Here is a 25,048-nt window from a genome sequence, read left to right on the forward strand (position 1 = left end):
GACTATATTAAGTTGTTGTTGTTTTTTTACTACATCTTTCAAGTTACTGGGCAAATAGCTAACATGGCAAAGAAATAGTTTATTAAATTCTGTCAATCATATTGTCTCCTCTTATCTGATCTTTTTTCTGAGAATAGCTTTTATAGTTAAAGAATTTTATTTTTCCTCTTTAAAGTTAGCATATGCTTTTGACCAAACTGACTGGTAGCGAATTCTAGTATTGTATTGTGAGGGTGGATTAACCATTAGGAAACAACTCAGTAGCTCCTGGAGCCAACTCTAGTTTGTTTATTCACTAGACTTGGCTCTAAGAGCTTATGATCCGTCTCTTCAGAATGTTTTGGTCCAAAGATCACAAAATCATGACTTATTTTCCAAGCTACCTTGAAGATTAATGTCGGTGCTTTGTAAACTATAAGGGACCCAAAGGAGTACATAATCTTTTACATAAGTGAAGCAAGCATGTAAATAGTCTGGCTTGTTTTGTCACTAAAATCATACATGAAATGAAACACTGTAAGAGTTTGGAGAAGGCTCTGAAGGCAATTCTAGGCAAGGTACTCTCAAAATGTGAGAGAGCAGCAGCATTGAAAGAAATTTGTGGTCTCCTAAGGTTGATGTACGAGAAAAATTCCAACTATGCTTGGATTGTTAGAGTGCTTATCAAGTTGTATTTTGTTATCATAGAAACCTAAACCTATAAAAATTAGCAACAGCATGGGTCTTTATGAAGTTGAGAAGAACTTTAAACATTAACTACTTTGGAATGCCAAATTAGTGTAAGAAAAACTTTGTGTATTATTTCAAATTACATAAAGAGAAATTAATTATGGTTTTGCTTTTATTTCAATTCCAACAATGTGAATGAGACCTTTTTAGCTCTATATTCAGACTTTTTTTTTTTTTTACAGTAATGAGATATTCTCTTTAATTAGATAAGTATAATAATACAGATTCAGTTTCCTGATCTACAAGTTGTCGGTGGGGGTAACAAGGTTTAAGAAGGAAAGTTGTAATAATGACAACTTTAATTTTGGCCCTCCTCCGTCTCCCTATTGGCAGGTCAGAGTATCATGAGCCTTTCCTTACAAAGCTTTCCTTCTCAAGATGGCAATGAAATCAGGGTTGGCTTATGGGGTTCGAAGAGGGACCTATAATTTCATATTTTTATTGCTAGCTATAACAGATGTTTTCAGTTGCACAAAGATTTTAGATTTTTTTAATTTGGTTATTTTGTAGCCTTGCCTTATTCTCTCTGAGAACAGTGGCAGACTAGTTTCCACTTCCAGTTCATAAATAGGTACTGTTTGTGGCCATGACATTTATTTGGTTACCATGGGTTCCTAAGAGTTAGCATTTCACATAAAGTAATTTTTTTAAATTGTTACCAATCTTAAAGACCTTTGTGGCGTCCTGATTTTCCTTTCTGCTGCTGTGCATTAGCTGTTTAGGAATCTTTGGAAATGAAGTTTTAGTAATGTCAGTTAGTGACAGTAGTAAACGTTGCTGTTTGTACTGCTGCAAATAAAATGCCTTACATAATACAAGAGTTTATATTCTAGTAAAAGTTAAAAGCATGCTCCAGATACAGAGATGATTAGGGGTGGACACTTAAGCGATTTAGTTTTCTCCATGAGAAACAAACATAGTATGCCCATCTTTACTGATTCCACTCCCAACCTGTACCCCACACCTTGGTCTTAGTAAAGTATATCTGAACAACCAAGGAGAGACAAAACTAAGCTAGCTGAAACCAAATTCTAACTTAGTTTTATCATGATTTTTTTTAATGAGATCTGTCAGAGTACTTTATAGTGCACAAATGTTTGATATTAGGTTTATTTTTCTGTCATTTTCATATTATGCATGTAATTGATTTGAGGGCTAAGTTGCTGTGTAAGAGTCAGTTATTCCATAAAATGGAAGACAACTAAGATAAAAGTGGGCATTAAGACCTATTTTTATTTGATTAATGTATATAGTCTTTCTACATTCAGTTTGCAGAAAAGTTTCAGGAATTTAAAGAAGCTGCTCGACTAGCCAAGGAGAAATCACAAGAAAAGATGGAACTTACCAGTACACCTTCACAGGTGGGTATCTAATTTCTATTCTTACTTATAAGCCTTGTTCATTTTAGATGGTATCCTTTATGCCAGAGATAAGTTTAGGAAAATAATGGCAAAATTAAGGTGATTGGATTCCAAAGTAGACATAGAAATGCACCCTTCAGTTAATCCATACTAGTGGAGAAAGGGTTTTTTTTCCTATATACCAATGTGTACAAGAATCTCAGGGGGAAAAATCTGTTTAGTAATTAAAACTCAGTTTTTTAATGTGCATACAACTTAAAAACAATTGTATATAAAAAACATAGATTGCACTGTTGTTTGTATTCTGTGTTCTGTGATGGTCAGTCGGGTGCAGCCCCTCAAGAGAAGACATAGGAGAGGCTTGGGAAAACAAAAGTTTATTGTCCTCACAGGTCCTAGAAACAGGAGGCAGGACACACCTCTGGGGGGGCACCAGGGATGCCTCAGGGTGGTCAGAGGGCAGAAAGCAAGAGTACAGGGGAACACCAAGGCTAGAGCCTGTATTGGGGTTTCTGTTGGGAATGGCAGGGCAGGGTGAACAGTTTAGGACTGGCTAGTCTGAATGATTTCAGTGGGCTGTAAACTATAGAGTTAGTTCCTAGTTGCCTGGTATCGGGCTCCTTGGATGATTAAGGCAGAGGAATATTGTCTCCTGGGATGGAGGGGCCGGATAGAGGAGGTATGGCCTGGAGTGGTTAATTTGCATATCAAAGCCATGCTCCCACCTTAGCCCCCTGCTATCTCTAAGAATTGGCTAGCCAGAAAGGTTTTTTAAGATGTCAAAACATCACAATATACAGAAAATAAAAATATATAAACAATATAGTTTGTTCTACCTGATTTTAAGGTGTGTTTAAATCTGACAGTTGGGACATTTTACATCTCAGCACTGAGACCCAAAGGTTGTAGGTTTTAAAAAAGTATCCCTTTTTGAGATTGGGATTGATACCATGTATAAAATGTATAACTAATGAGAACCTACTGTATAGCACAGGAAACTCTACTCAATGCTCTTTGGTGACCTAAATGAGCAGGAAATCCAAAAAAAGGGGATATATGTATACGTATAGCTGATTCACTTTGCTGTACAGGAGAAACTAACACAATATTGTAAAGCAACTATACTCCAATAAAAAATAAATAAAGAAAAAGAAAAGAAAAAGCATCCCTTTTTCCTTTAACAAATGAGTTAATACCTATTACTTGTCCATTGTAGTCTTTCTTCAGTTGGAAATTAATTACATCTCCAAATAAAATTCATTAAATAGTTACATTTCAGTACTTTCACAAAGGTTTTAATGTAATAATATCACTCATAGAAAGCCAGTAATTTTCAGCTTTTTAATAATAGACTTTTCTAAAGTTAATCTTTATTTCAATTGTCATCTTAAGAGTAAGGTTCAGCTTTATGCTGGGTTCTTCTCTAGAGTAATTGTTTGTTTTTGAAGTGTACTTAGGAGATTTTATAAAAGGTAGGATTGGATATTACCAATGTTTCTGTGGAATATGTCAGTAGTAGCTGATTTACATAAAACTTTATTAAGTGAGTAAGTAGTAATTGCCTTGGAATTCTGTGACTAGCCAAATGATTGGAACATTTTAGAGAATATTTTGCTCTTCACCTTCCTCCCCACCCCTGGCACCCAACTCTATTTGGTAAACCCTACTGGTATAAATAGTTTTGAGTGTTTTCAGAGGAAAGAAGAGTTCCGTTGAGTATGCTTAAAGTACATGTTTCCTCATAGACTAAAGGCGTACTCTGGATTGAAGCCAAAGCTCCATGATACCTCCTCTGTACTTGCAGTGACCTGGAATAACAAGAATGATCATTTTGAAACTTCCCTCGAATCTATCTCCCTAAGTGCTGTGATAAAGTAGTGATGCTTTTAAGCATAAAAGCCTATTTAAAATTCAGTACCAGTACACGTTGGGAGCTCCAGTTCCTCAGGTGAATGATTCTAGTGTCACAGGAGGATGCTATAACACATTCAATAAGAGAATACTGAAAAAACTCCAGTAAAATTGTAATGGTTTACACTTTGCCCTTGTGCTTAGTTCCTGCTTCTCTAATCATAACTTGTTTTTGTTTAATTGGTCATAAAGTGTTACAAGTTGCTGCTAAGATACCTGCTTCTCTTTGGTGGAAGGAATGTCTTTAAGCCTTTACTTTCATCAAAGGAATATATCAAAGATGTTTGTATTTGGAAAGTGCTGTGAAATATAAAGAATAAAGAAATGTCTTAAGTTCATTAGTATTTGAGAGCCAAAATATACTGACCTTACTTTATCTTTTTAAAATATTTGAGGTCTGATTGTTAATTTACAGAGCCAGAGAAATAGGGGGAAAATTGTATTTTCATTTCTCCTTCCTCTCCTTTCTTTTTTTTTTTAATGACAGTCCCTTACAGAGGTCATTACTATTTCTGTTTTGACTCGAATTGTATGACCTTTGGCCACTCTTGATTCTATTCAGCTAGAAAGCACAGCTTGATTCTCACTGGTTTAACCCAATCTACTAAATTAACACTCTGCCTGAAGACTAGAATGTTACTCAGGAATTCAGCAAAGGGGGTAGAGAGATTAAATGGGATAATTGATAATAGTAGACACTGAGTTGGTCATAGCTTTCGCTTTTATTCGAGGTGGTATAGCAGACCAGTTAGGCGCATGTATTTTCAAGTCAAACAAACTTAGACATAAATTCTTTTTCTGCCTCTATGTGATCTTGGAAAAATTGCTTAACCCAAGTCTGTTTATACATCTGCAGCATGAGTATTATATTACTTACCTTACAGGATTGTTGGGTGGAATAAGTATGATAATGGCAATGTCATGTTGACACTGTCATACAATAATGGCAATAATGTAGACTCTAGAGCTTGGCTTTGATCTGGGCTCTAACCTTTTTTAGTTTTCTGAACTTAGGCATGTTAGTATTTTCTTTAGTCCATAAAATGGGAATAAGGATGATATTTTCTTACAAAGTTATTGTGAGAATTAAATAAGGATTACAAAGTGCTTAGCATATAGTAAAGGCTTAATAAATGTTAACAGCTGAGTTTCCAATGTGGCTGTAATGGTGAAGATGATGATGTAAAGCCTTGACATAGTTATTTAGAAAAATACAGATGCCTTAATTGAATAAAGCCTATATCAGAAGCCCCTGGAAGACATGTTAAAAGACAAATTGCTGAGTCCCAACCTTAGCATTTCTGATTTAGAAGGGCTGAGATGGGACCTGAGAATTTGCATTTCTAACAGGTTTCCAAGAGATGTTGATGGCTGTTGACCTGGGGAATCAGACTTTAAGAAATAGTGCTGTAGACAAACCATTCCATCTCCCTAAAGACTTGTGATAAAAGGAGTTTGGCATTTAGAACAAAGTTGGCCAATTCCCTCTTAGACTCTTGAGCTAATGTTGTATACTTGATATAAATATATGGTCATATCAGTTAATCTTCATGTTGTCTTCATCAAGGTGGTAATATCTCTAGGAATACTTTGAATCACATATTAGTTGTCAGTTTCTTTCGCATCTCTCTTTAAATAACAGACATTAATTTAGAACTTTTCCTCTGTTGGAGATCTTATGTTCTCATGTTTCCATGGGAATATTTTAAACAGTCAATTTGATATAAAATCAAGAGAGATGATTGACTTTAAACTTGAAATTTCTTACATAGTTCACGGTTTTAAAAATACTGTATTTCAGTTAACTTGTTAGGCACTTTCCTCAGAATATGGATTGAAGAAAAAGGGGCTATATGATCATTTAATCCACATTTTTCTTCATTGGAGTTTAGAAAAAAAATAATTTTTAGCTGTCAGTTGACTGAGACTTTTAAATTGAGTAAAATCTATTTACTCCATCACTTGTTTGTAGCCAAACAAAAGTCATGGGCTTTTTTTTTCCATTTAAGATATCAGGTTGTATAGCATTAAATATATTGTAGTAGCTATCTTGATTTATATTTAGTATGTCTAAACCTTTTCCTCAAGATTTTTTAGAATTCACTTTATAGAAAAAATGGATTATATGTGTGTGTGTGTGTGTTTTCAGAGAAAAATAAAGTTTATTTAGCTTTGTTATAAATACCATAATTTTTAAAATGTTCCTTTTAACGATAAATTATATTTACCCAATGGCACTGGTTTATTGTAAGTGATTATTAGGCTCTCTGTGACTAGCTATTTGATCCTATGAAAGTCAGTTGATCTCTTTGGCCATGGTTCTTGAATCTGTAAGGTCAGAGGTTTGAACTATTGTCATTTCTAAGGACATTTCAAGTGCAGTAAATCTCAAATGTTTTAGATTATCCTGCTATAAATGGATTTTTTGAAAAGTGGTCTGCAGTAGCCAACTGTTACTATCGTAAACTATATTATTTATATATCTAGCCCACAAATATACCATTAGAATTAGTGAATGCCTATACATTAATATGATGCCTTCTTAGTATCATATAACAAGTGTGGTTTTACTGAACCAAATACCACGAGAACAACTTTTACAACTTCAGGAAAGTTTCACTAGAGTTCTCTGGATATTTTTTTTGCTCTCCAAAGTAAGGACAGTGGAAATATGTGTCTTTAATCCTGTTACTTGTCCCAATGGAGTATTTATCTGTTTCTCTATTGGGTTTACCTACTAGTTATTGGCAGTGAAAATAGAGAGGGAGGGAATAGACATAATGGTGAACTTGACTGAACTTGGAGGAAATGTAAGAATTGAGGAAATAGTGAAGGCAAGGGAGAATAGTAAAGTAAGATATTAAGTTAGATGTTTCTGAAACTTCTATTCTTGGTTTGTAGCATGAACTTCAAAGGAGGATATCTACTTCAGAGAATTAATTTCAATCCTATTGGACATACAGGTGAATAGTGTGTAGTTAGAAATTTGGAATTGGAACAAATTACTCATCAACAAATGAGTAATAGTTAAAGATGTAGGTGAGAATGATATCATCCAGAAAAAAATAGGATGGAAAGACAGGAGAGACAAGGGTCAAAAATTGTCACTTAAAGATTGTCACTTAAAGGGACTTCCCTAGTGGCACAGTGGTTAAGAATCCGCTTGTCAATGCAGGGGACACGGGTTCAAGCCCTGGTCCGGGAGGATCCCACATGCCGCGGAGCAACTACACCCGTGCGCCACAGCTACTGAAGCCCATGCACCTAGAGCCTGTGCTCCGCAACAAGAGAAGCCACTGCAATGAGGAGCCTGTGTGCCACAATGAAAAATAGCACCCACTCCCCGCATGCACTCCCCCAACAAAGACCCAACACAGCCAAAATTTAAAAATAATTAATTAATTAATAATAATTTAAAAAAAGATGGTCACTTAAGGAATTTGAGGGAGATACAGGGAAAAACACAGAAGTAGGAAATGAACCAGCAGAGAATGTTAGCACAGAAGTCAAGAGAAGAGCATTTTAAGTTGGAGACAACGACTTGGCAGTGCAGGGAGCAGAGTTCCACTAGGTTGAGACTTTAAGAGGACTTTCAACCTAACAAAGTGGAGTCCACTTGTAAATACAGGGACTGTTGGGAAGGAAGGGCAATGTGAAGCACTTTCTAGAATGAAAGGAGATAGTTAGTGACTTTAGGTTATTCTTGAGGCCAAAATGCTTAGTAATAAGAATAAGGTAACAAATATTTGGTTCTCTTGTATGAGGAGAAAAAGGGTTAGCGTGATAATCTCAGGAGGATATGGAGCTAAGAATTTTTTTTCTGGAAGGTATGTGTGGGGGTGACTGGACTGTGTTCTTAAATGGAAGGAAGGAGTTAGAGAAGGAAAAAGAGATGAGAAGGAAGGGATCACTGATGGAGCATTGTGCAGAAGAGGGTAATATGAGAGGGAAGGGTGGAAACAAATTAGCCACTTGATTTGAGACAGGAGGGAAGGATAAAAACAGATTTAGATGCAGATAGGTGGGAGATCGAGGAAGTCTATGCCAATTTATTTCCATTTTTTCTGTGAAGGAGAGTTAGATCATTCTCTGAGAAGAAGGACAATCGAAGAAAGAGAAAGCTTGAACAGAGGTTTGAGACTGCTGTTAGGTAAAGAAAAAGAAGAGTCAAGTGGGAATAAGTAAAACTAAGAATACTTATCACTTCAAGAGCATAATTGAAGTCAGAGCTCAAAATTATTTTCATGACACTAACCAGCATATTTAACGTATTTTCTCCTATAGCATTTGGTAGCTTGGGCACATGAGAATAGGGAATGATAATATGAATTAGAAATTGGCAAGATGGGTGTTGTGGAAGGTGTGGAAGGTAAGGAAGCCCGGAAGTTGGGATGATGCTACTGAGAATATAATTAAGGTGATTGACTTTCTATTGCAGGCTGGGTATGGAGAGAAATAAAGCCAGGTTGAGCCTGACAACTAGCATAATAGCAGAGGGCCAAGAGGATGTAAGTCTTTATGAGGTTGAAGAGCAGGTGGAAAGGGAGTGGGACAGGTTGGGAGGATAGGAGGTTGTACAGCATAAGCCCTCTTATCTGTTGGAATCAAAACCAGTAGTTGATGAGTTAATCTAAAAAATCAGTTGAGAGGCCCGCGCACCGCGATGAAGAGTGGCCCCCGCTTGCCACAACTAGAGAAAGCCCTCGCACAGAAACGAAGACCCAACACAACAAAAAAAAAATTAAAAAAAAAAGATCTTTAAAAAAAAGTCAGTTAATGTAAAGACTTTTTTTAAAAAAAAAGATTCTTTTACATTTATAAATTAAAATTCAATAATATTATGTTTCATTTGTTCACCAGTATTTTGATTTAAAGCTGAAGGCTTTTGTTTTATTATCAATCTTTCTTACATAAATCATACCAATAATTGATTGTCTGCAATTTCCTGAGTTTTTTTTCTTTAAGTAGAGCTAACCCTTGACACCCCATCCTCCTTCTATGGCACATACACCTGAGAGTAGGCTGGTGACACCACCCTGAAGGCCTGGCCTGGAGTGAGGGCCAACATCATTTCTTTTCCATGTGATTCAAGATATTTCTGGAGCTTTTTGCTTTTTGCGGGAGGGCTTTCTTGCCACTTCATAAATGAGTAGAGAGAATTCTTAAGCACTTTCTGAATCTTACATCATTGCTCAGGTTCCTTTTTTATAGTGTGGTCACATGTGTTAGTTTTTGCTTCCTTGATACTCTCACATTTTAATATGCAAACTTTTTTTTCAATTTGACTGTTATTTTTCTTTTTCAGATTTTTTGTTTTGGTGTGGGGTGTGAGGGAAATTTCCCAGAAACAGTGAGATGTGTTTTATTTTCTCAAAATAAGGATGGAGAGATGATAGAAGTTGATTAAATCTCAGTTTTTATTTATATTTTACACTTATTTTTTTATCAACTGTGATCAAAGAATATATTATGTGATAATTTTTTCCTTAAACATTTACCATAGGAGTAGCTAGCCATATTAGTTTAGGAATCTCTTTCTAAAGAGGAATTATCCTACTTTCTCAAAAGTTTGTAGTCTAACAGATATACCTCCATGCCTTTTATTTTAATGTTTGATTTAAAGATATAAAATGTAGGTTTTATGAAAGTTAGGGTTTTTAAGGAATCACTAAAGTGGAATGTTTAGGAAATTACACAAAATTTAAACTAAAAAACAACTAGATGTTTGGAATATGTTAAATAAAACTAGTTTCACAGTGCTATTTTTAGCATATGTAAAATTTCTAGAAGGTTTCACACAACACTTTTGGCTACCTGTGTGGCTACCTAATTGGAGTAGTTAGAAGGCAAAGGAGTTTCATTTCCCTTATGTACTGTTAGAACTATTTCTTGTTCTCTTGAGCAAATGTTAATTTTTTTAAACATCCTTAAAAATGAAACATGCTTTGGGCTTTTGTTTTCATTTTAGGTATAGTGTCTAGGGTAATTTCAATATGCCTTTTGTTAAATATAGCTAATATTCGAGCTTTCAGAAGAAAAGCTTGCCCTGTTGAGATGCTGGAATTGTTGCAACCTCTATCCCTTTCTTCCTTCTCTCCTTCTTAGCTTGTCTCTAAGAAGAGTCTACTTCAGTAGCATCAACAGTTATAGCCTCCCCAACACCCATGCCTCATAATCTTTCTTATTTCACCCCAGAAAGTAATAAGAACCAGAAATCACACTACTCCTCCTCTGGCTCTTTCTTTTAATCCTAATCTACTTTTGGCCCTCACACTCTTATCAACCAACAAATCCTTAGTTGCTAATACTGGTTATGCCCTTTCAGGTTAACAAGGTAATTTTTTCTGTTATCATTTCCACTGAATTAGGTCTTGGCCAACTTACTGTTTAGTTGATTGGACAGTCAACCTTGATTATTTTAGTTTGGCCTTTCTTGGTGAAAAAATTACCCGATTTATTGAAACCAAATATGAATACCTCATGGTCTCTTACTGGCTGCTTAAACTTTTTCAAGCTGATTGACATGGTCCATAATTGATCTAGAGATAGTCATTTTTGATACTATTCCCTCAGTAGGATTTGACTTTGTCGCAAAACAAAATTTCATGTTTTCACAGTATACTACAAACTATTCATACACTATCAGTTAATAGAAACAGTAGATTCAGAGGAAAGATTTTTTTTTTTTTTTTTTGCAATACGCAGGCCTCTCACTGTTGTGGCCTCTCCCGTTGTGGAGCACAGGTTCTGGACGTGCAGGCTCAGTGGCCATGGCTCATGGGCCCAGCCACTCCGCGACATGTGGGATCTGCCCAGACCGGAGCACGAACCCGTGTCCCCTGCATCGGCAGGCGGATTCTCAACCACTGCACCACCAGGGAAGCCCCAGTGGAAAGATTTTAAAAGAATGAAATTAAAGGTCAAGCTAGAGGTTCCATTAATAATTGAAAAATAGTTAAGTGAGGATGTGGAATCAAGAAAGTAGTCTTTTGATCTTTGATAGCTTGTATAATTTATAGCACTATGGTACTATTAGTTAAAATATTTAAATGTAAAATAAAACACATACAGCAGTATAAAACCAGAAACCCCAAAAAAGGAAGCTGGTCTCACCACATTAATATCAATATTTTCCATATTTCTTTCTAGTGCTTCTTCACGTGCAATAATTTTTATGTAAAGTATATAAATTATCATAATCTAGATATCTCCTTATATTGTCTTCTTTTTTCTAGTTACAAGCATTTTCCTATATTACACATATTCTTCTTATTTTTATTTGAGGAAATCTTATATTCTTTCAAGTTGACAAATTATGACTATCCCCAACTACTCCCCTATTGGACACTGATGTTATATTGTGAAGTTTTATTGGTCAGAGATTGCAAGGGGTCTGTCAAGCTGCTCTTTAACAATGTGGTGCTAGGACCTCCTCTGGTTACTAGGGTTATCAAATGACCCCTCATTCTGACTTCTAATATCAAATTTTGATAATCTGATGATGGCAGTCGTAAGAGTAGGTATCAGAGTGACCTTTGTTTTAAATCCCATCTATTTTCCAGTGGGATAAACTAAATTTACCTTGATAGAAATAGGACAGGAAATATTGCAAAGAGAAATAATTTCATTATGAGTAGCAGGCAAGAAAAGCTGAAATACATTATATATAATGTGTTATAGAAATATTTCCAGTTACTTTTCTAAATGTCTCTTGGAATTGAAAGCTATGGCAGATCAAAAAAATTGACTTGTTGAAGATTTCGTTCCCTTTCTCTTCCTACCCTCCCAAATAAAATATAAAATCTTCTTGCATTTTTGTCCCATCTTCTTTTTCTTCTCAAGTAATTAGTTGAATATCTTATTTTAACCAATTAATTGCTTATATAACCTAAAAGTTTTTCAGTTCTTTGAAACTGCATTTCTAAATTGTGTTATGTTTACATTTTTAAATTGTACTGTTTCAGTTAGTTTTCTTGTGCATTGCTTCTTTAAAATTTTTTCTCCTTCAAATTTCATTTTTACGTCTCTGACTCCAATTTCAATTGAAATATAACTATATTTCATAAGTAAGCATACATCAGAGTCAGTTTTAACTTTTAGATGATCTTGTGTATTTTAACAAAAGTGTAACACATTTTTATCCCCACTCCTTTTTTTTTTTTTTTAAAGGAATCAGCAGGAGGGGATCTTCAGTCTCCTTTAACACCAGAAAGTATCAATGGGACAGATGATGAAAGAACACCTGATGTGACCCAGAACTCAGAGCCAAGGCCTGAACCGACTCAGAATGCATTGCCATTTTCACATAGGTACAGATTCAGTTCAACCATCATGATTAAGTAAAATGTGTAGAAACTTAATTGGTTTCAGATAAATCTTGCAAAGTTACAACCTGAGTGAAAATTACAGGTCAGACTTTTTTTTTTAACTGTTAACCTCAGAAAAGTTTTAATAATTTATAGTTGCCTAGATGGACTGGAGTGGACATTTCCATTACCTTTATAGAAAAAGGGCTACTGAGCTAATTATAGTACAAATTGTTTTTCAGTGAAACAACATATTATTGCAAATCTCTTTTACTTATTTCTTAACCCAGCCCCTAAAAGGCCCTCTTTGTTAACCTGGTTTCCATTTTCATGTATGTTCTTGAGGGTTATAAAAATTTTTTTTTAAAAATAGGTTTCCTATTCTGAAATTAAGCTTTGCCAGTCTTAGAGGTGATCTCACTGTATTATTTCAAAGAAGAAAACAAGTTATTGGTGTAACTTCCAGCATGGACCTGTTAATGTTAATGTCAGGTTCATTTTTGCACACCAACTAACAGGAGATAAATCTTCACATGCTTCTGAATTTTAAAGAATTTGATACTTTAAAAAGATGCAATTTATCCTAAATATGTTCAAAACCAGTTACATTAATTATTGGCCATATTGTGGTATTTTTAGGATGTAAGGAGGTCTATGAAACTGTAAATGTAAACAAATACCTCTCAGTCATTGTCTTAAAGTTAATTTTTATCCTTCTTTGGAAACTTTTGACCTAGATAATTTTAATTAAAATTCAGAAAAATGTTTTCCTTTGTTGTGCATCTCTTTGGACCAGTTCAAAAAGATCAAATTCTTTAGCATATTCAGAAGAATTGTGAAGTGAAATATTCCAAACTCTCTTTTTCATGAGAATTTTAATTTTGATTTTATTGGTTGAATATTGGGGCACAGGACTAAACTTATTAGAGACTAACATTGAGGGACCTCATAGTCAGGCTGAGGAAGAAGAGGAATTTGTTAAGATTTTTTTTGGAATGAATGGGGAAAAACTCTTTTTTTGACTATGTGGCCATTCTAATTTGTTCCTAAAAATGGTAATAATTTTGCATAAAAGAGTTAGGCATATTTTAGAATTTTCATAGAGGTAATGCTTTAACTATTGCAGTATAAGTGTATTCTCTTTTCTATAGCTAAAAAATGACTGAACACGTGAACATTTTTGGTTCTTCCAATCTGAAGACCATATGTTTACATTGATTTGTAAACCATACTGGTTTTTAAAATACGCAGTTATTACTAAAGAGCAATGTGATTCATATGCAGTTTTAAAAATATTTGTGTTGAGGGAGGCAAAAATTTCTTTCCTATTATATTTAACACGTCCAATTAATAAATAGATGTAACTACACTGAACATAATTATAAACTTGATTTCTTTGGCTAACACTTAAACGAGACGTGCATTGGATACTCTAGCATTATGAAATAAGAACTTTTGTATTTATCATTTGTAAAAGCTATTTCTAGTTTACTTTATGCACCTAAAATTTTCTGAGTTTATTATTTTGCTAATCCTTAGTGTTTGGAGTTATTAACTGTGATTGGTCATCTATTGATTTTCTCTGTTTGTGGGAGTCAAATAGGAGTTTACTTTCTTTGATGTGAAGGTACAGCTTCTTTGACTACTGGAATATATAGATTAACCAAGGAGATATTTGAGTTCTGAAAATGAAATTTAACAGGTCAATTTAAGCTTTTAATTACGTTAAAGGCATTATATAATCTTACAGTTTTCTTATTATTTAAAAAACACTTTAGCATAGGATTTTAGAAGACTTATTCTCTGAACTTGTTTTTACATCAATCAGTATCAATGAATATTCTCCTAGTTACTTGATTGAAATTAAGATTTCTACCTGAGATAGAAAATTGAGTATTTTACAGCTAATGTTAGAACCTCAAAATAACAGAGGGGACCTCAGAGATGGTGTAATCTAGGATTTTTCAAACTGCAGTGGTTTGAAATCAACTTAGGTTTTTCATGGCATTCTGAAAAAAATGAAATATAAAATGAAATAAGAAACACCAGGATAAAACCCACATTAAGAGATGAAATTGTGTTTCAGTAACATACATATTTAAGTGTGGGCTGGATTATAGGGTAAAACGTCAAAGTTTGAAAGCATGGGCCTTTGACACATCCCAGAAGTTAGGTGATTTGTCCTAGGTCATACAGTTCATTAGTAACAGCTTTAGAACTACAGCTCAGCTCTTTTGACCCTACTATGTACTGCCAGTTAGTTGATAGTGCATTTTAGTCTAATCCCCAAAACAAGCACATTGTTGTGTCAGGAAGTTAATAACTGTTTCTATTTTGGGAGAACTATATAGAAATAAGGTCAGTGTTTCATTAATGAGAGACACAAAGAATATTAAAATAATTTCTATTCAAATCTGAAACTCACAAATGTTTAAACTTGATACACTATCCTTTTTTCCCATGGCAGAGAACATTTAAAATCTATGTTTTTAAGGCTTACTTATACTATTTATTTTTGTCTTTCTTCCTTAGTACTTACTTCAACAGAAAAGAATGAATAGGAAAAAAAATACTTTGCCAACATTCCTATGTTCTGGTTGATACCGTTTTATTGCTAAATTAGGAGCAAAATCACTAGAATATCTGTGTGGTTTTTGTTTTTTCTTTTAAAGATGGAAGGATATAGGGAACAATGATTTAGTCAGTCAAGTTGATTGAGTTGATTGTAGTAATAGCTACTTAGCAAGCCAGCTTGTGCTCTTCTTAAAATTTAAATTTTATACCTAAATCTTATTAATTCATTAATTAACATACCAAAAGAAAACCCTGATTTTCATTTGGTCCTGAAAATTTAGTAATGTGTTTTCATTTGGTTTATTTACTCTCTGTAAACTTTATTTATTTTTTAAAAAGTATTACTTAACTTTAAATAGAAAAGCAAGATTTGTTTGTTAGTCTTTAAACTAACACAAATTTTCCCGTATATTTGAAAGAGATAATACTATAGTGAACTCCCATGAGCACGTCTCCCAGCTTCAACATTTAGGAAAAACTGGCCAGGCTTGTTTCTTTTCTAATCCTACCCACTCTTCCACTTTTGTATTATTTTTAGAGCAAATTCCAGACATATAATTTCATCCACAAATACTTTTTTAAAATTACTTTTGAACTTTTTAAAAACTTATTTACTAAGCTAGTACAACATTTTATATTCCATCTAACTCATTGGCATTATAGAGTTACCTTTATTTACTCTTTTCTTTGTTTTTGTAAAAATTACACTGCTGAACTAAATTTTAAAATGTATGGACTTCTCAATGCTTAGTCAAGTGCTATATAGTACTGTGTTGTGTCCTTGTTATAAACTATGCAAAAACATTCTCATTGAATAAGTTTAGATAAATTAACACTTTTTTTAGTATATTTATTTAAATGCTTTGAAAAGTCTAGAGATGTATAAAATAGGAAGATTATGAGGCTGAAAATGTTTACTAATTTCTTTGGGGAAATGGTAATAAATTTTATCTAAATTGCTATTTTTTCTTAAAAACTATTTTTTTAACCTAAATGATAATATCCTTTTGGGACTGAACAGGTGTACACTCCGACCCACTGAAGTGTTCAGGGCATCCTTTGAGACTGTAGTCTTAGATTAGCTATATGGTTGACCCTTGAACAACACAGGTTTGAACTGCGAGGGTCCACTCATGAGTGGATTTCTTTCGATAGTAAATATTACGGTATTACAGAATCCGTAGTTGGTTGAATCCGTGGATGTGGAACCACGGATACAGAGGACTACCTGTAAAGTTATGCACGGCTTTTTGTCTGCACGGAGGGTTGGCACCCCTAACTCCCTGCATTGTTCAAGGGTCATCTGTATACTAAAAAAAATAACTACTATATGCTTGATAGTATTTATATATATATGGAGGAAAGTTTTGTGCTCTCATTCCAGGAGGGATTTGCTTCATAGCATCAGCTGTCTGGAATTTACTTGTTATTTCTTAATAAATTCTAGGATTTTTAAAAAAGATTTAAAACTATCTAAAATTCTCTTGGAAATAGTTAATTTTATAGTTTCCCAGTGCCGTTAGAATGTAATATGAAATATACTGAAAACTGAAACTTTTAATTTTGTTCATTGTGAATTTATGATCCTCAGATATATAGTGATATATTGATAAATAACTGCTGTTATCCTATTTTTGAGAGTTGAAAGCAGATATGTGTATACAGCAGTAGTTCGTGAAGCTATTTTTGTACTGATAAATTTTCAAAAGTTTGATTATCTTAATGGAGAATAGGCTGTTTTGAGCACCAATTATATTTAAATTCTTCTAAAGTTTAGATAATGTATTCTCATGGTGCTGCTAGAATTTATGCGTTTTGGGGGTTCTGCATGTATCTTCTATTCTGTTAAAGAGATTTTTTTTTCTGCCACTTTGTGTGTTTCCAACAGATATTCATTAAAGGATATGTGTAGAATCATCACTCCTTAGTATGTTGATTTTGCTTTAAAGCAGTATAACTACAATTTTACCATAGTTTGGGTGGGTTTATTCCATTTGTATTTAATAGATTAATTTCTTCATTTATTATCAGAGTTTCCAAAAGCTACTACTTTAAAACTGTGATTAGGGATTTTTGTAATCTCAAAAATTAAATTTCATTGGAAAATATACACACCATTTTAGTTATATGTTAAAAAAACAAGCAGTGTTTTATCTCGAATCAAATATATTTTGTATGTGCTTTGAAGATGATACAAACAGGAAAAAACTGAATGACTATTAAGAGCTCTGGGGTACTATATTCTCCACAGCTGTGCCATTTGTCTCTCTTTTTTATGGATAGTAAGCAAAACTTCTAAGATTATAGTTATGAAGGAAAATAGAAATAATTTCTGTGGAAAACTCTTGTTTGAATAAAACTGTATAAAGCTGGGGTTGATTTCACAAGAAGTGCCTTATCATTGATAAAGTTGCAGATGAAAAATTTAACTTGTAGGATTCCCCTTATTATTAGTTACAATTGACTTGAATATTGTTATTCCTCTACCATCGAACCTCAAAATTAGAATTCGTTTTTAAAAATTAATTTGAAGACCAAGACAATTTGTGAGAGATCGCAACTAAACAATTTGGAGATGTCAGAATTTCCTGTACCATAAATGTGAACAGATAGCGTTTTGTAAGAGGTGCTGTGGTAATTTGGCAGTATATGTAGGTCTGCATTGTCTGGGAACTAAGAAGCAATTCATGTATTTTTTAATAAGACACAATAAAAAATACAGTTTAGTGACCAAGACTGTTTATTAGGTTTTTATGTATGTATACTTAAATTTCCTGTTTTAAGGGTTTTTTTGCTGTTTTTTTTTTTTTTTTTTTTTTTTGCGGTACGTGGGCCTCTCACTGTTGTGGCCTCTCCCGTTGCGGAGCACAGGCTCCGGACGCGCAGGCTCAGCGGCCATGGCTCACGGGCCCAGCCGCTCCGTGGCATGTGGGATCTTCCCGGACCGGGGCACGAACCCGTATCCCCCGCCTCGGCAGGCGGACTCTCAACCACTGCGCCACCAGGGAAGCCCTGTTTTAAGTTTTTAAGAACTAATTTTTATTCTATTTTAATGTCTTCTAAAAGATTTTGAAGAAAATATAAAAATTTGCTAATGCATTTTGTTGGGAATTATCACTTAATATGGACTATTTGCAAGAAGAAAAATACTGTTCGTATGAGATAAGGACATTACTAACCCACCTTCAATAGGGATCGGTCCCTTGCCCTTCTTCTCTGCCTTACCATTGTAATTAATGGGAAGAATTTTCGCCAGTCCATCCCTAGTGATTGTTAATTTCTATTTTCAGGATGATTGGCTTGAAGTTAGAGCTGTGATCATTCACAGTGGAACAGATTGATCTTAGGTTAATTATGACCTTTTCCCCATGGAGGGCTTCTAAAAATTCTTTTTTCCTCCATTTCTGTTCTTAGAAGACCATAGTGGGGCTTCCATTGGAAGGGAGGTGTGTGATAACAGTTCTGCTCTAGGACTTAAGGAAAAATAATCTTCCTTTGGATTTGGCTTTCTATCTTTCCTCTTACTAGAATAGTAAGGGACAAGATGAAGTAGTGAATGTAGGCAGAGGCCAAGCAAGTCACATAAATGTGTGAAGTTTGTGATGTATATGACGGTATGGAATTGTGAGGTCTGTGGTAAGGTGGAATGTACACGGTTCATCTGGAGATACTAAAGTTTTTAAAAAATAAGGCCAAACAGAGAGATGAGGATTAGATGACCCATCTGGTTTCTAGCTTAGACTTTCAAAAGAAATCTTTGTGATTTACATATGGTTTAGCCCAAGGTAAGGATTTTAAGCAAATTCCCAGCTAGTAATATCCGTTAGCATGATGCCTTATTAAATTCTTGGTGGTGGTATTTGGGAGGATATGATTTGCAGATTTGGAATCCTGGATATTTGCTCTTTGGTGACATATTACTCTGATAGGTGTTATTACTACTCTCAAACACAAAAATCTGACCATGTCACTTTTCTCCTTAAAATATTTCAGTGGCATGAAGTATGTAGACCAATCCATGATCATCAGATGAGGCTTCCCCAGCCTCATCACTTTGTGATTCTGTAGTAGTTACTTGCATTTGCTTGTAACTACTTACAACCAAGCAACCATGGTATTGCTCAGCTGCAAGTCTTTGCTCCCTCGTTTTTGCAATGTGTTCTCCCTTCTCTTTAGAGTGGCTGCGTACACCCCCCACACACACACACACTCCATACTTCCTTGCACCCCACCTCTGCCTCTAACTTGATCACCAACTGGTGAACCCTGGTATATCCTCATAAGGTCCAGCATCATCTCCTCCAGTATGCTCTCTTTCATGTCCTCAGACTGAATTGTATCTCCTCTATTAAATCCCTTTTGCCTCTAAACCGACATATACAGGTTAACATTAGCTTTTCAGTCTCTCCTGGAACAAGGATTGTGCTTTATTCATTTGTATCACTGGTGCTTAGTACAGTAGACATTCATTAAACATATGAAGGAAACAATTTCCCTCACAGAAATTGAGTATATGCTCTGAATGCCTTTGGTGCGGTGCTTCACTTAGCTAAAGTTACACCTACAGTTTCATAAGACCTTGAAGTTAAAATGTAAAACTAGTTATATTCTTTGAAAAGCAGTCACTCTTGTCAAACTTAAGACTTGAGTTTAACTGACTTAGTCTAATTTTCTTCAAAATTTCGTAGTTTGTGTAAAGAAATGTTAAAGATAGTGTTATTAATAAACTGTTATTAAGTACCTAATAATGTGAAAGATACTAAAATGTGCATTTTCAATGTAATAGAATCATTTTTCATCCCTTTCTTGAGAATAATTTTTCTTATTTCAAAAGCAGTGCAGAGTAATTCAATGATGTATTTTCTGTGAAATTAGGCAGTATTTATATTCTGTGTTTTTAAAACCAGTTAGAAACAAACTGTGTTTCTAAAAATATCATCTCTTATAAAGTTCAGCACAAGTACTTACTATTTGACTCAAAGAAGTGAATTTAGGGACTACAGATTTTTTGAAATTGAGAATTGTACCATGTACATTTGGCAGAAGTAAAGATGGAGACCAACTCTTGCTTTGTGGGATAACACATTTCACAAGGAAATAAGCTGACAAGTAATTCATTGAAACGTATTGAAAGTAGTCCTGTTCCAGGGACTATCGTCCTTGTAGAGTATGTAAAATGTGAATACAACTAAACCATTGAAATACGTGTAAATTTTACTTTCATTTGTTTATCAGTTTGCCATTTTCCTTTAACAGTTTAGATTAGCCGTATATTCATTGTAGACAAAACAGTTAATCTTTTTGACGCTGGTCTAAATTGAAGTCTAAATGTTGATATTAGAACTTTGGAGATAGAAGGAACCTCCACGATTAATAGTCCAGCTACTTCATTTTACAGAAATGGAAGCAAGTCCAGGGAAGAGGTATTCAGCATCACTATTTGCTGATGGCTAGATAAGACCAGAAAGGACTCCAGAGTCAGTGGTCATTAGGGTCCATCCTGGTTGTGGCAGCTCTCCTTCTACTAAACTCCAAGAGGGTTTGTTTTCTGTATGACCTTTCCGATACTCGACGTCTCAGTTTTTAATCATTGTTGAACACATATTTAACACCACTTGCCAAATTCCCCTGCTAGAGTCTTAGCTTCCGGCTAAGCCTTGTTGAGTTGTATTGGTACAATATTAGAATTATATTGGTTATATTGGTACCAGTATTTCTTGGTAGCCCATATTGTTTCTAGTCATTTAGGCATGTAAGAGATAAGGAATAAATGTGTTGCATAAAAAAATGTATATGCTCTTACTGTTACTGAGATGACAGAAAGGGGTAAATAAATTGGTGCGACTTGATCATTAGCATCAAAAACATACCATATACTAGGCAGGACTAAAAAAGATACTGAAATAAAGAATAATTAGTTTACCTTTTTAATTCTAACGGGGTCTACTTAGCTATTAATATTCCCATTATTATTGTTAATAACAGTTTTATTGAAATACAATTCACATACGAGACAATTCACCTGTTTAAAGTGTATAATTCAGTGATATTTGGTAAAACCAAAATTGTACAACAGAGTTTCTGCAACCATCACCACAGTCAACCTTAGAACACTTTCATTACCTCCCCCCCAATGCCTGTACCAGTTAGCCGTCACTTCCCTATTTCCCTTCACACACTTCCTGCCTCCCCCAGTCCTAGGCAACCACTAATCTACTTTCTGTCTCTGCAGATTTGTCTGTTTTGGACATTGTGTATAAATGGAATCACATAATATGTGGTCTTTTACAACTAGTTTCTTAGGATGTGTTTTCAAGTTTTATCTATGTTGTAGAATGTGTCAATACTTCATTTCCTTTTATGGCTGAATAATATTCTATTAACCCACTCATCAGTTGATAAACATTTGGATTGTTTCCACTTTCTGGAAGTTCCACTATTGTTATGAATAATGCTGCTGTGAGCATTTGTGTACGAGTTTTTGTGTGGACATACGTTTTCAGTTCTCCACGTATATACCTAGTAGTGGAATTGCTAGGTCATATGGTAATTCTATGGTTAACCTTTGGGAGGAACTGCCAGACTGTTTTGCAAAGCAGCTGTACCATTTTAAATTCCCACCAGTGATATATAAGTGTTCCAGTTTCTCCACATCATCATCAACACGTTACTATCTCTTTTTTATTATAGCCATCTTCATAGGTGTGATGTGGTATCTCATTGTGGTTTTGATTTGTATTTCCTTGATGGCTAATGTTGACCATCTTTTCATTTACTTATTGTCCACTTGCATATCTTCTTTGGAGAAGTGGCTACTCAGATCCTTTGCCCATTTTTAATTGGGTTGTTTGTCTCTTTGTTGTTGAGTTGTAATTACTTACATATTCTAGATGTTAACTCCTTATTGGATAAATGATTTGCAGATATTTTATCCAATTCTGTGGGTTGTCTTTTTCACTTTCTTGATGGTGTTCTTTGCAACACAAAAGCTGTTAATTTTAATTAAGTCCCATTTATCTTTTTTTTTCTTTTGTTGCTTGTGCTTTTGGTGTCATATCTAAGAAACCATTGCCTAATCCATGGGCATAAAGATTTACACCTGTTTTCCTTGAGAGTCCTGTGATTTTAGCTCTTATGTTTAGATCTGGCCAATTTTGAGTATTTTTGTATATGATGTAGGATAGAGACCCAACGTTATTCTTTTGCATGTGGATATCCAGTTATCCCAGCATCATTTGATGAAAAGACTGTTCTTTTCCCATTGAGTTCTCTTGGCATCCTTGTCAAAAATCAGTTGACCATAAATGTTTATATCTGAACTCTCAGTTCTATCCCATTGATCTGTCCTCATGCCATTCTTCATTATTGTAGCTTTGTAGTAAGTTTTGAAATTGGGGATGTGAGTTCTCCAATTTTATCCTTCCTTTTTTAAGATTTAAGATTATTCTGACTGTTCTGAGTCCCTAGGATTTCCATGTGATTTTTGGATCAGCTTGTGAATTTCTGTAAAGAAATCAGTTGGGATTCTGATAGGAACTCCATTGAATCTATAGAAAAATTTGGATGGCCATCTTAATAATGTTAAGTCTGTCAATTCATGAACATGTGATGTTTTCCCACTTAGCTCTTCAGTTTCTTTCAACGGTGTTGTTTAGTTTTCAGAGTATAAGTTTTGCACTTCTTTTGTTAAATTTATTCCTAAGCATTCTTTTGTTTTGTTTCTTTTTTTTTTTTTTTTTTTGCGGTACGCGGGCCTCTCACTGTTGTGGCCTCTCCCGTTGCGGAGCACAGGCTCCAGACGTGCAGGCTCAGCGGCCATAGCTGACGGGCCCAGCCACTCCGCGGCATGTGGGATCTTCCTGGACACGAACCCGTGTCCCCTGCATTGGCAGGCGGACTCTCAACCACTGCGCCACCAGGGAAGCCCCCGCTAAGCATTCTTTTTGATGCTGTTATTAGTGGAATTGTTTCTTAATCTTATTTTCTAATTGTCATGCTGTATCTAGAAATACAGTTGATTTTGTAGAGTGATATTGTGGCCTAAAAACTTGCTAAACTCACTAGTCTTAATAGTTTTCTCGTAGCTTCCTTAAGATTTTCTATATAGAAAATCATGTCATCTGCAAGTAGAGATAATTTTACTTCTTTCTTTCCATTCTTGATGTCTTTTATTTCATTTTCTTGACTAATTGCCCTGTCTAAAACCTTCAGTACAATGCTGAATAGACGTGATAAGAGTGGACATCTTCTTCTTGTTCCTGATCTTAGGGGGAAAGCTTTCAGTCTTTCATCGTTAGGTATGCTATTAGTTGTGGCTTTTCGTAGACGCTCCTTATGATGTTGAGGAAGTTCCCCTATATTCCTAGTTTTTTAGTGTTTTTTCCATTAATATTTATTCTGATTGGTTTATGATTACCTCCCCTCAATTGGTAGCTTTAGGAAACTATGCTTTGACAAATGTAGCCATATGCTTTCCTTACATGGAATTGTTTTTAAAAGGTAATTTTTTTAAATTAATTTTTTTATTGGAGTATAGTTTATTTACAATGTTGTGTTAGTTTCTGCTGTACAGCAAAGTGAGTCAGTTATACATATACATATATCCACTCTTTTTTAGATTCTATTCCCATATAGGTCATTACAGAGTAATGAATAGAGTTCCCTGTGCTATACAGTAGGTTCTTATTAGTTATCTATTTTATATACAGTAGTGTGTATATGTCCACCCCAATCTCCCAATTTATCCCTCCCCCGCTGCCCCCTTGGTAACCATAAGTTTGTTTTCTATATCTGTGACTCAGTTTCTGTTTTGTAAATAGGTTCATTTGTACCATTTTTGATAGTTTAAAGGAAAAAAAGAACTCGATTTGAGGGGAAGAATTTTCCTTATAAAACTGTCATTAATTTTTAAAAGCTTATCACCAGGCTTCAGTTTTCCTATCTAAAAATATGAAACCTTCCAGTTTTCTATCTTTTTATCTCCAGAATATGTGAAGCAGCTTTTATAGACAGTGGGAATGGTGGTCCATTTACTTCTTATCTGATTTTGTAAGTGATATAGTTGACTTTTTTCTTCATATTTTTTAATTAAGAGAAAACAACTGATTAAAATGCCCTTTTTTTTAAGAAGAGAAAGAATGTAAATAGTCTTTTAAAAATGATACTGGATAAATCATAGCATTATTTCAATGAATATAAAGCATGTCCTTATTAAATATGAATAGAAATACACATATTAAGTTATTCATTGCAAATAACTCTGATTTCTAGTGTAAATATTACTCTTGAAAAGGCTAATCCTGCATTTTTTCCTTATTGCATTATAGAAATGTTAGCTGATGATTATTTTAAATGATCAGTTACGTGATCAGTACTTGTTTTACGCCAATAGTGTTCTACCTAGTTTACCATGAAGGAGTTGTGTTTCTGGATGCATATAGTCTAAAAGAGTTTTCAGCAGAGTTGTACATTAACCTTTAAGCAACATAAGCATGTTATAATCAGCCACAGGACATTTTAAAGCCTGCCTTTGCATACAAAGTAGAAAATTAAGTCACTGGGTAAATTTAGTCAGGTTTTTTTTTACCAGGGGAACCACAGTTTTTTTTATTAATTTAAAATTTTTAACAATAAAATTTCTCCATGATACTTAATATAAAACCTTAGACACAGTTATGTAGAGAGATTTCCTTCATAGCTGCTTTGGCGTCTATAACATGAGGTTTATGGAAAAGCGTTTTAGCAAAAGTGACTTTAGAAAGTATATATGATCCTTTGGGTTAATAGTTTTTTGTAATTGGATCATTTCAGGGTATGCTTTACTCACAAGCTAACTTATTATTAAAGAGATGACCTGAAGCCTCTCTGGCTCTATGAAATAATAGATTGTTTTTTCTCTAGAGATATAGAGAATGAATATTAGTAATTTGTTAAATTACAGGAAGAAACACATCATTGGGTATTATCTGAGTGCACAAACACTGCTATTGTATAGTAGCCATACCTTTTCAACTTCTTTTAAAAGGTGTAGCTAAGCCATTCTGTCATTATTACATATTGTCAGAAAGTCTTCGTTTCCATAGCAAAGGAGATGTACTTTAGCTACAGGTCTCACAATCCACAGGACCTACTAGGTGTCAAGCCCTTAACTAGTACTAGACATATATC

General features: G+C 34.4%; 1 protein-coding gene across 1 annotated transcript in view; it reads left to right on the top strand.

Annotated features, from left to right (window-relative positions):
- Window positions 1-25,048, top strand: part of HOMER1 (homer scaffold protein 1) — a gene marked incomplete at both ends in the record, with an annotated part of 118,028 nt that overhangs the window by 46,965 nt on the left and 46,015 nt on the right. The window contains 2 exons of the mRNA XM_079701601.1: window positions 1,998-2,090; window positions 12,171-12,310. Of these exons, the coding sequence (XP_079557727.1) occupies window positions 1,998-2,090; window positions 12,171-12,310 (233 nt within the window). The remainder of the gene's footprint in view (window positions 1-1,997; window positions 2,091-12,170; window positions 12,311-25,048) is intronic.

Source organism: Hyperoodon ampullatus, assembly GCF_949752795.1.
Source record: "Hyperoodon ampullatus genome assembly, chromosome: 4".
In the NCBI taxonomy this organism is placed as follows: Eukaryota; Metazoa; Chordata; class Mammalia; order Artiodactyla; family Ziphiidae; genus Hyperoodon; species Hyperoodon ampullatus.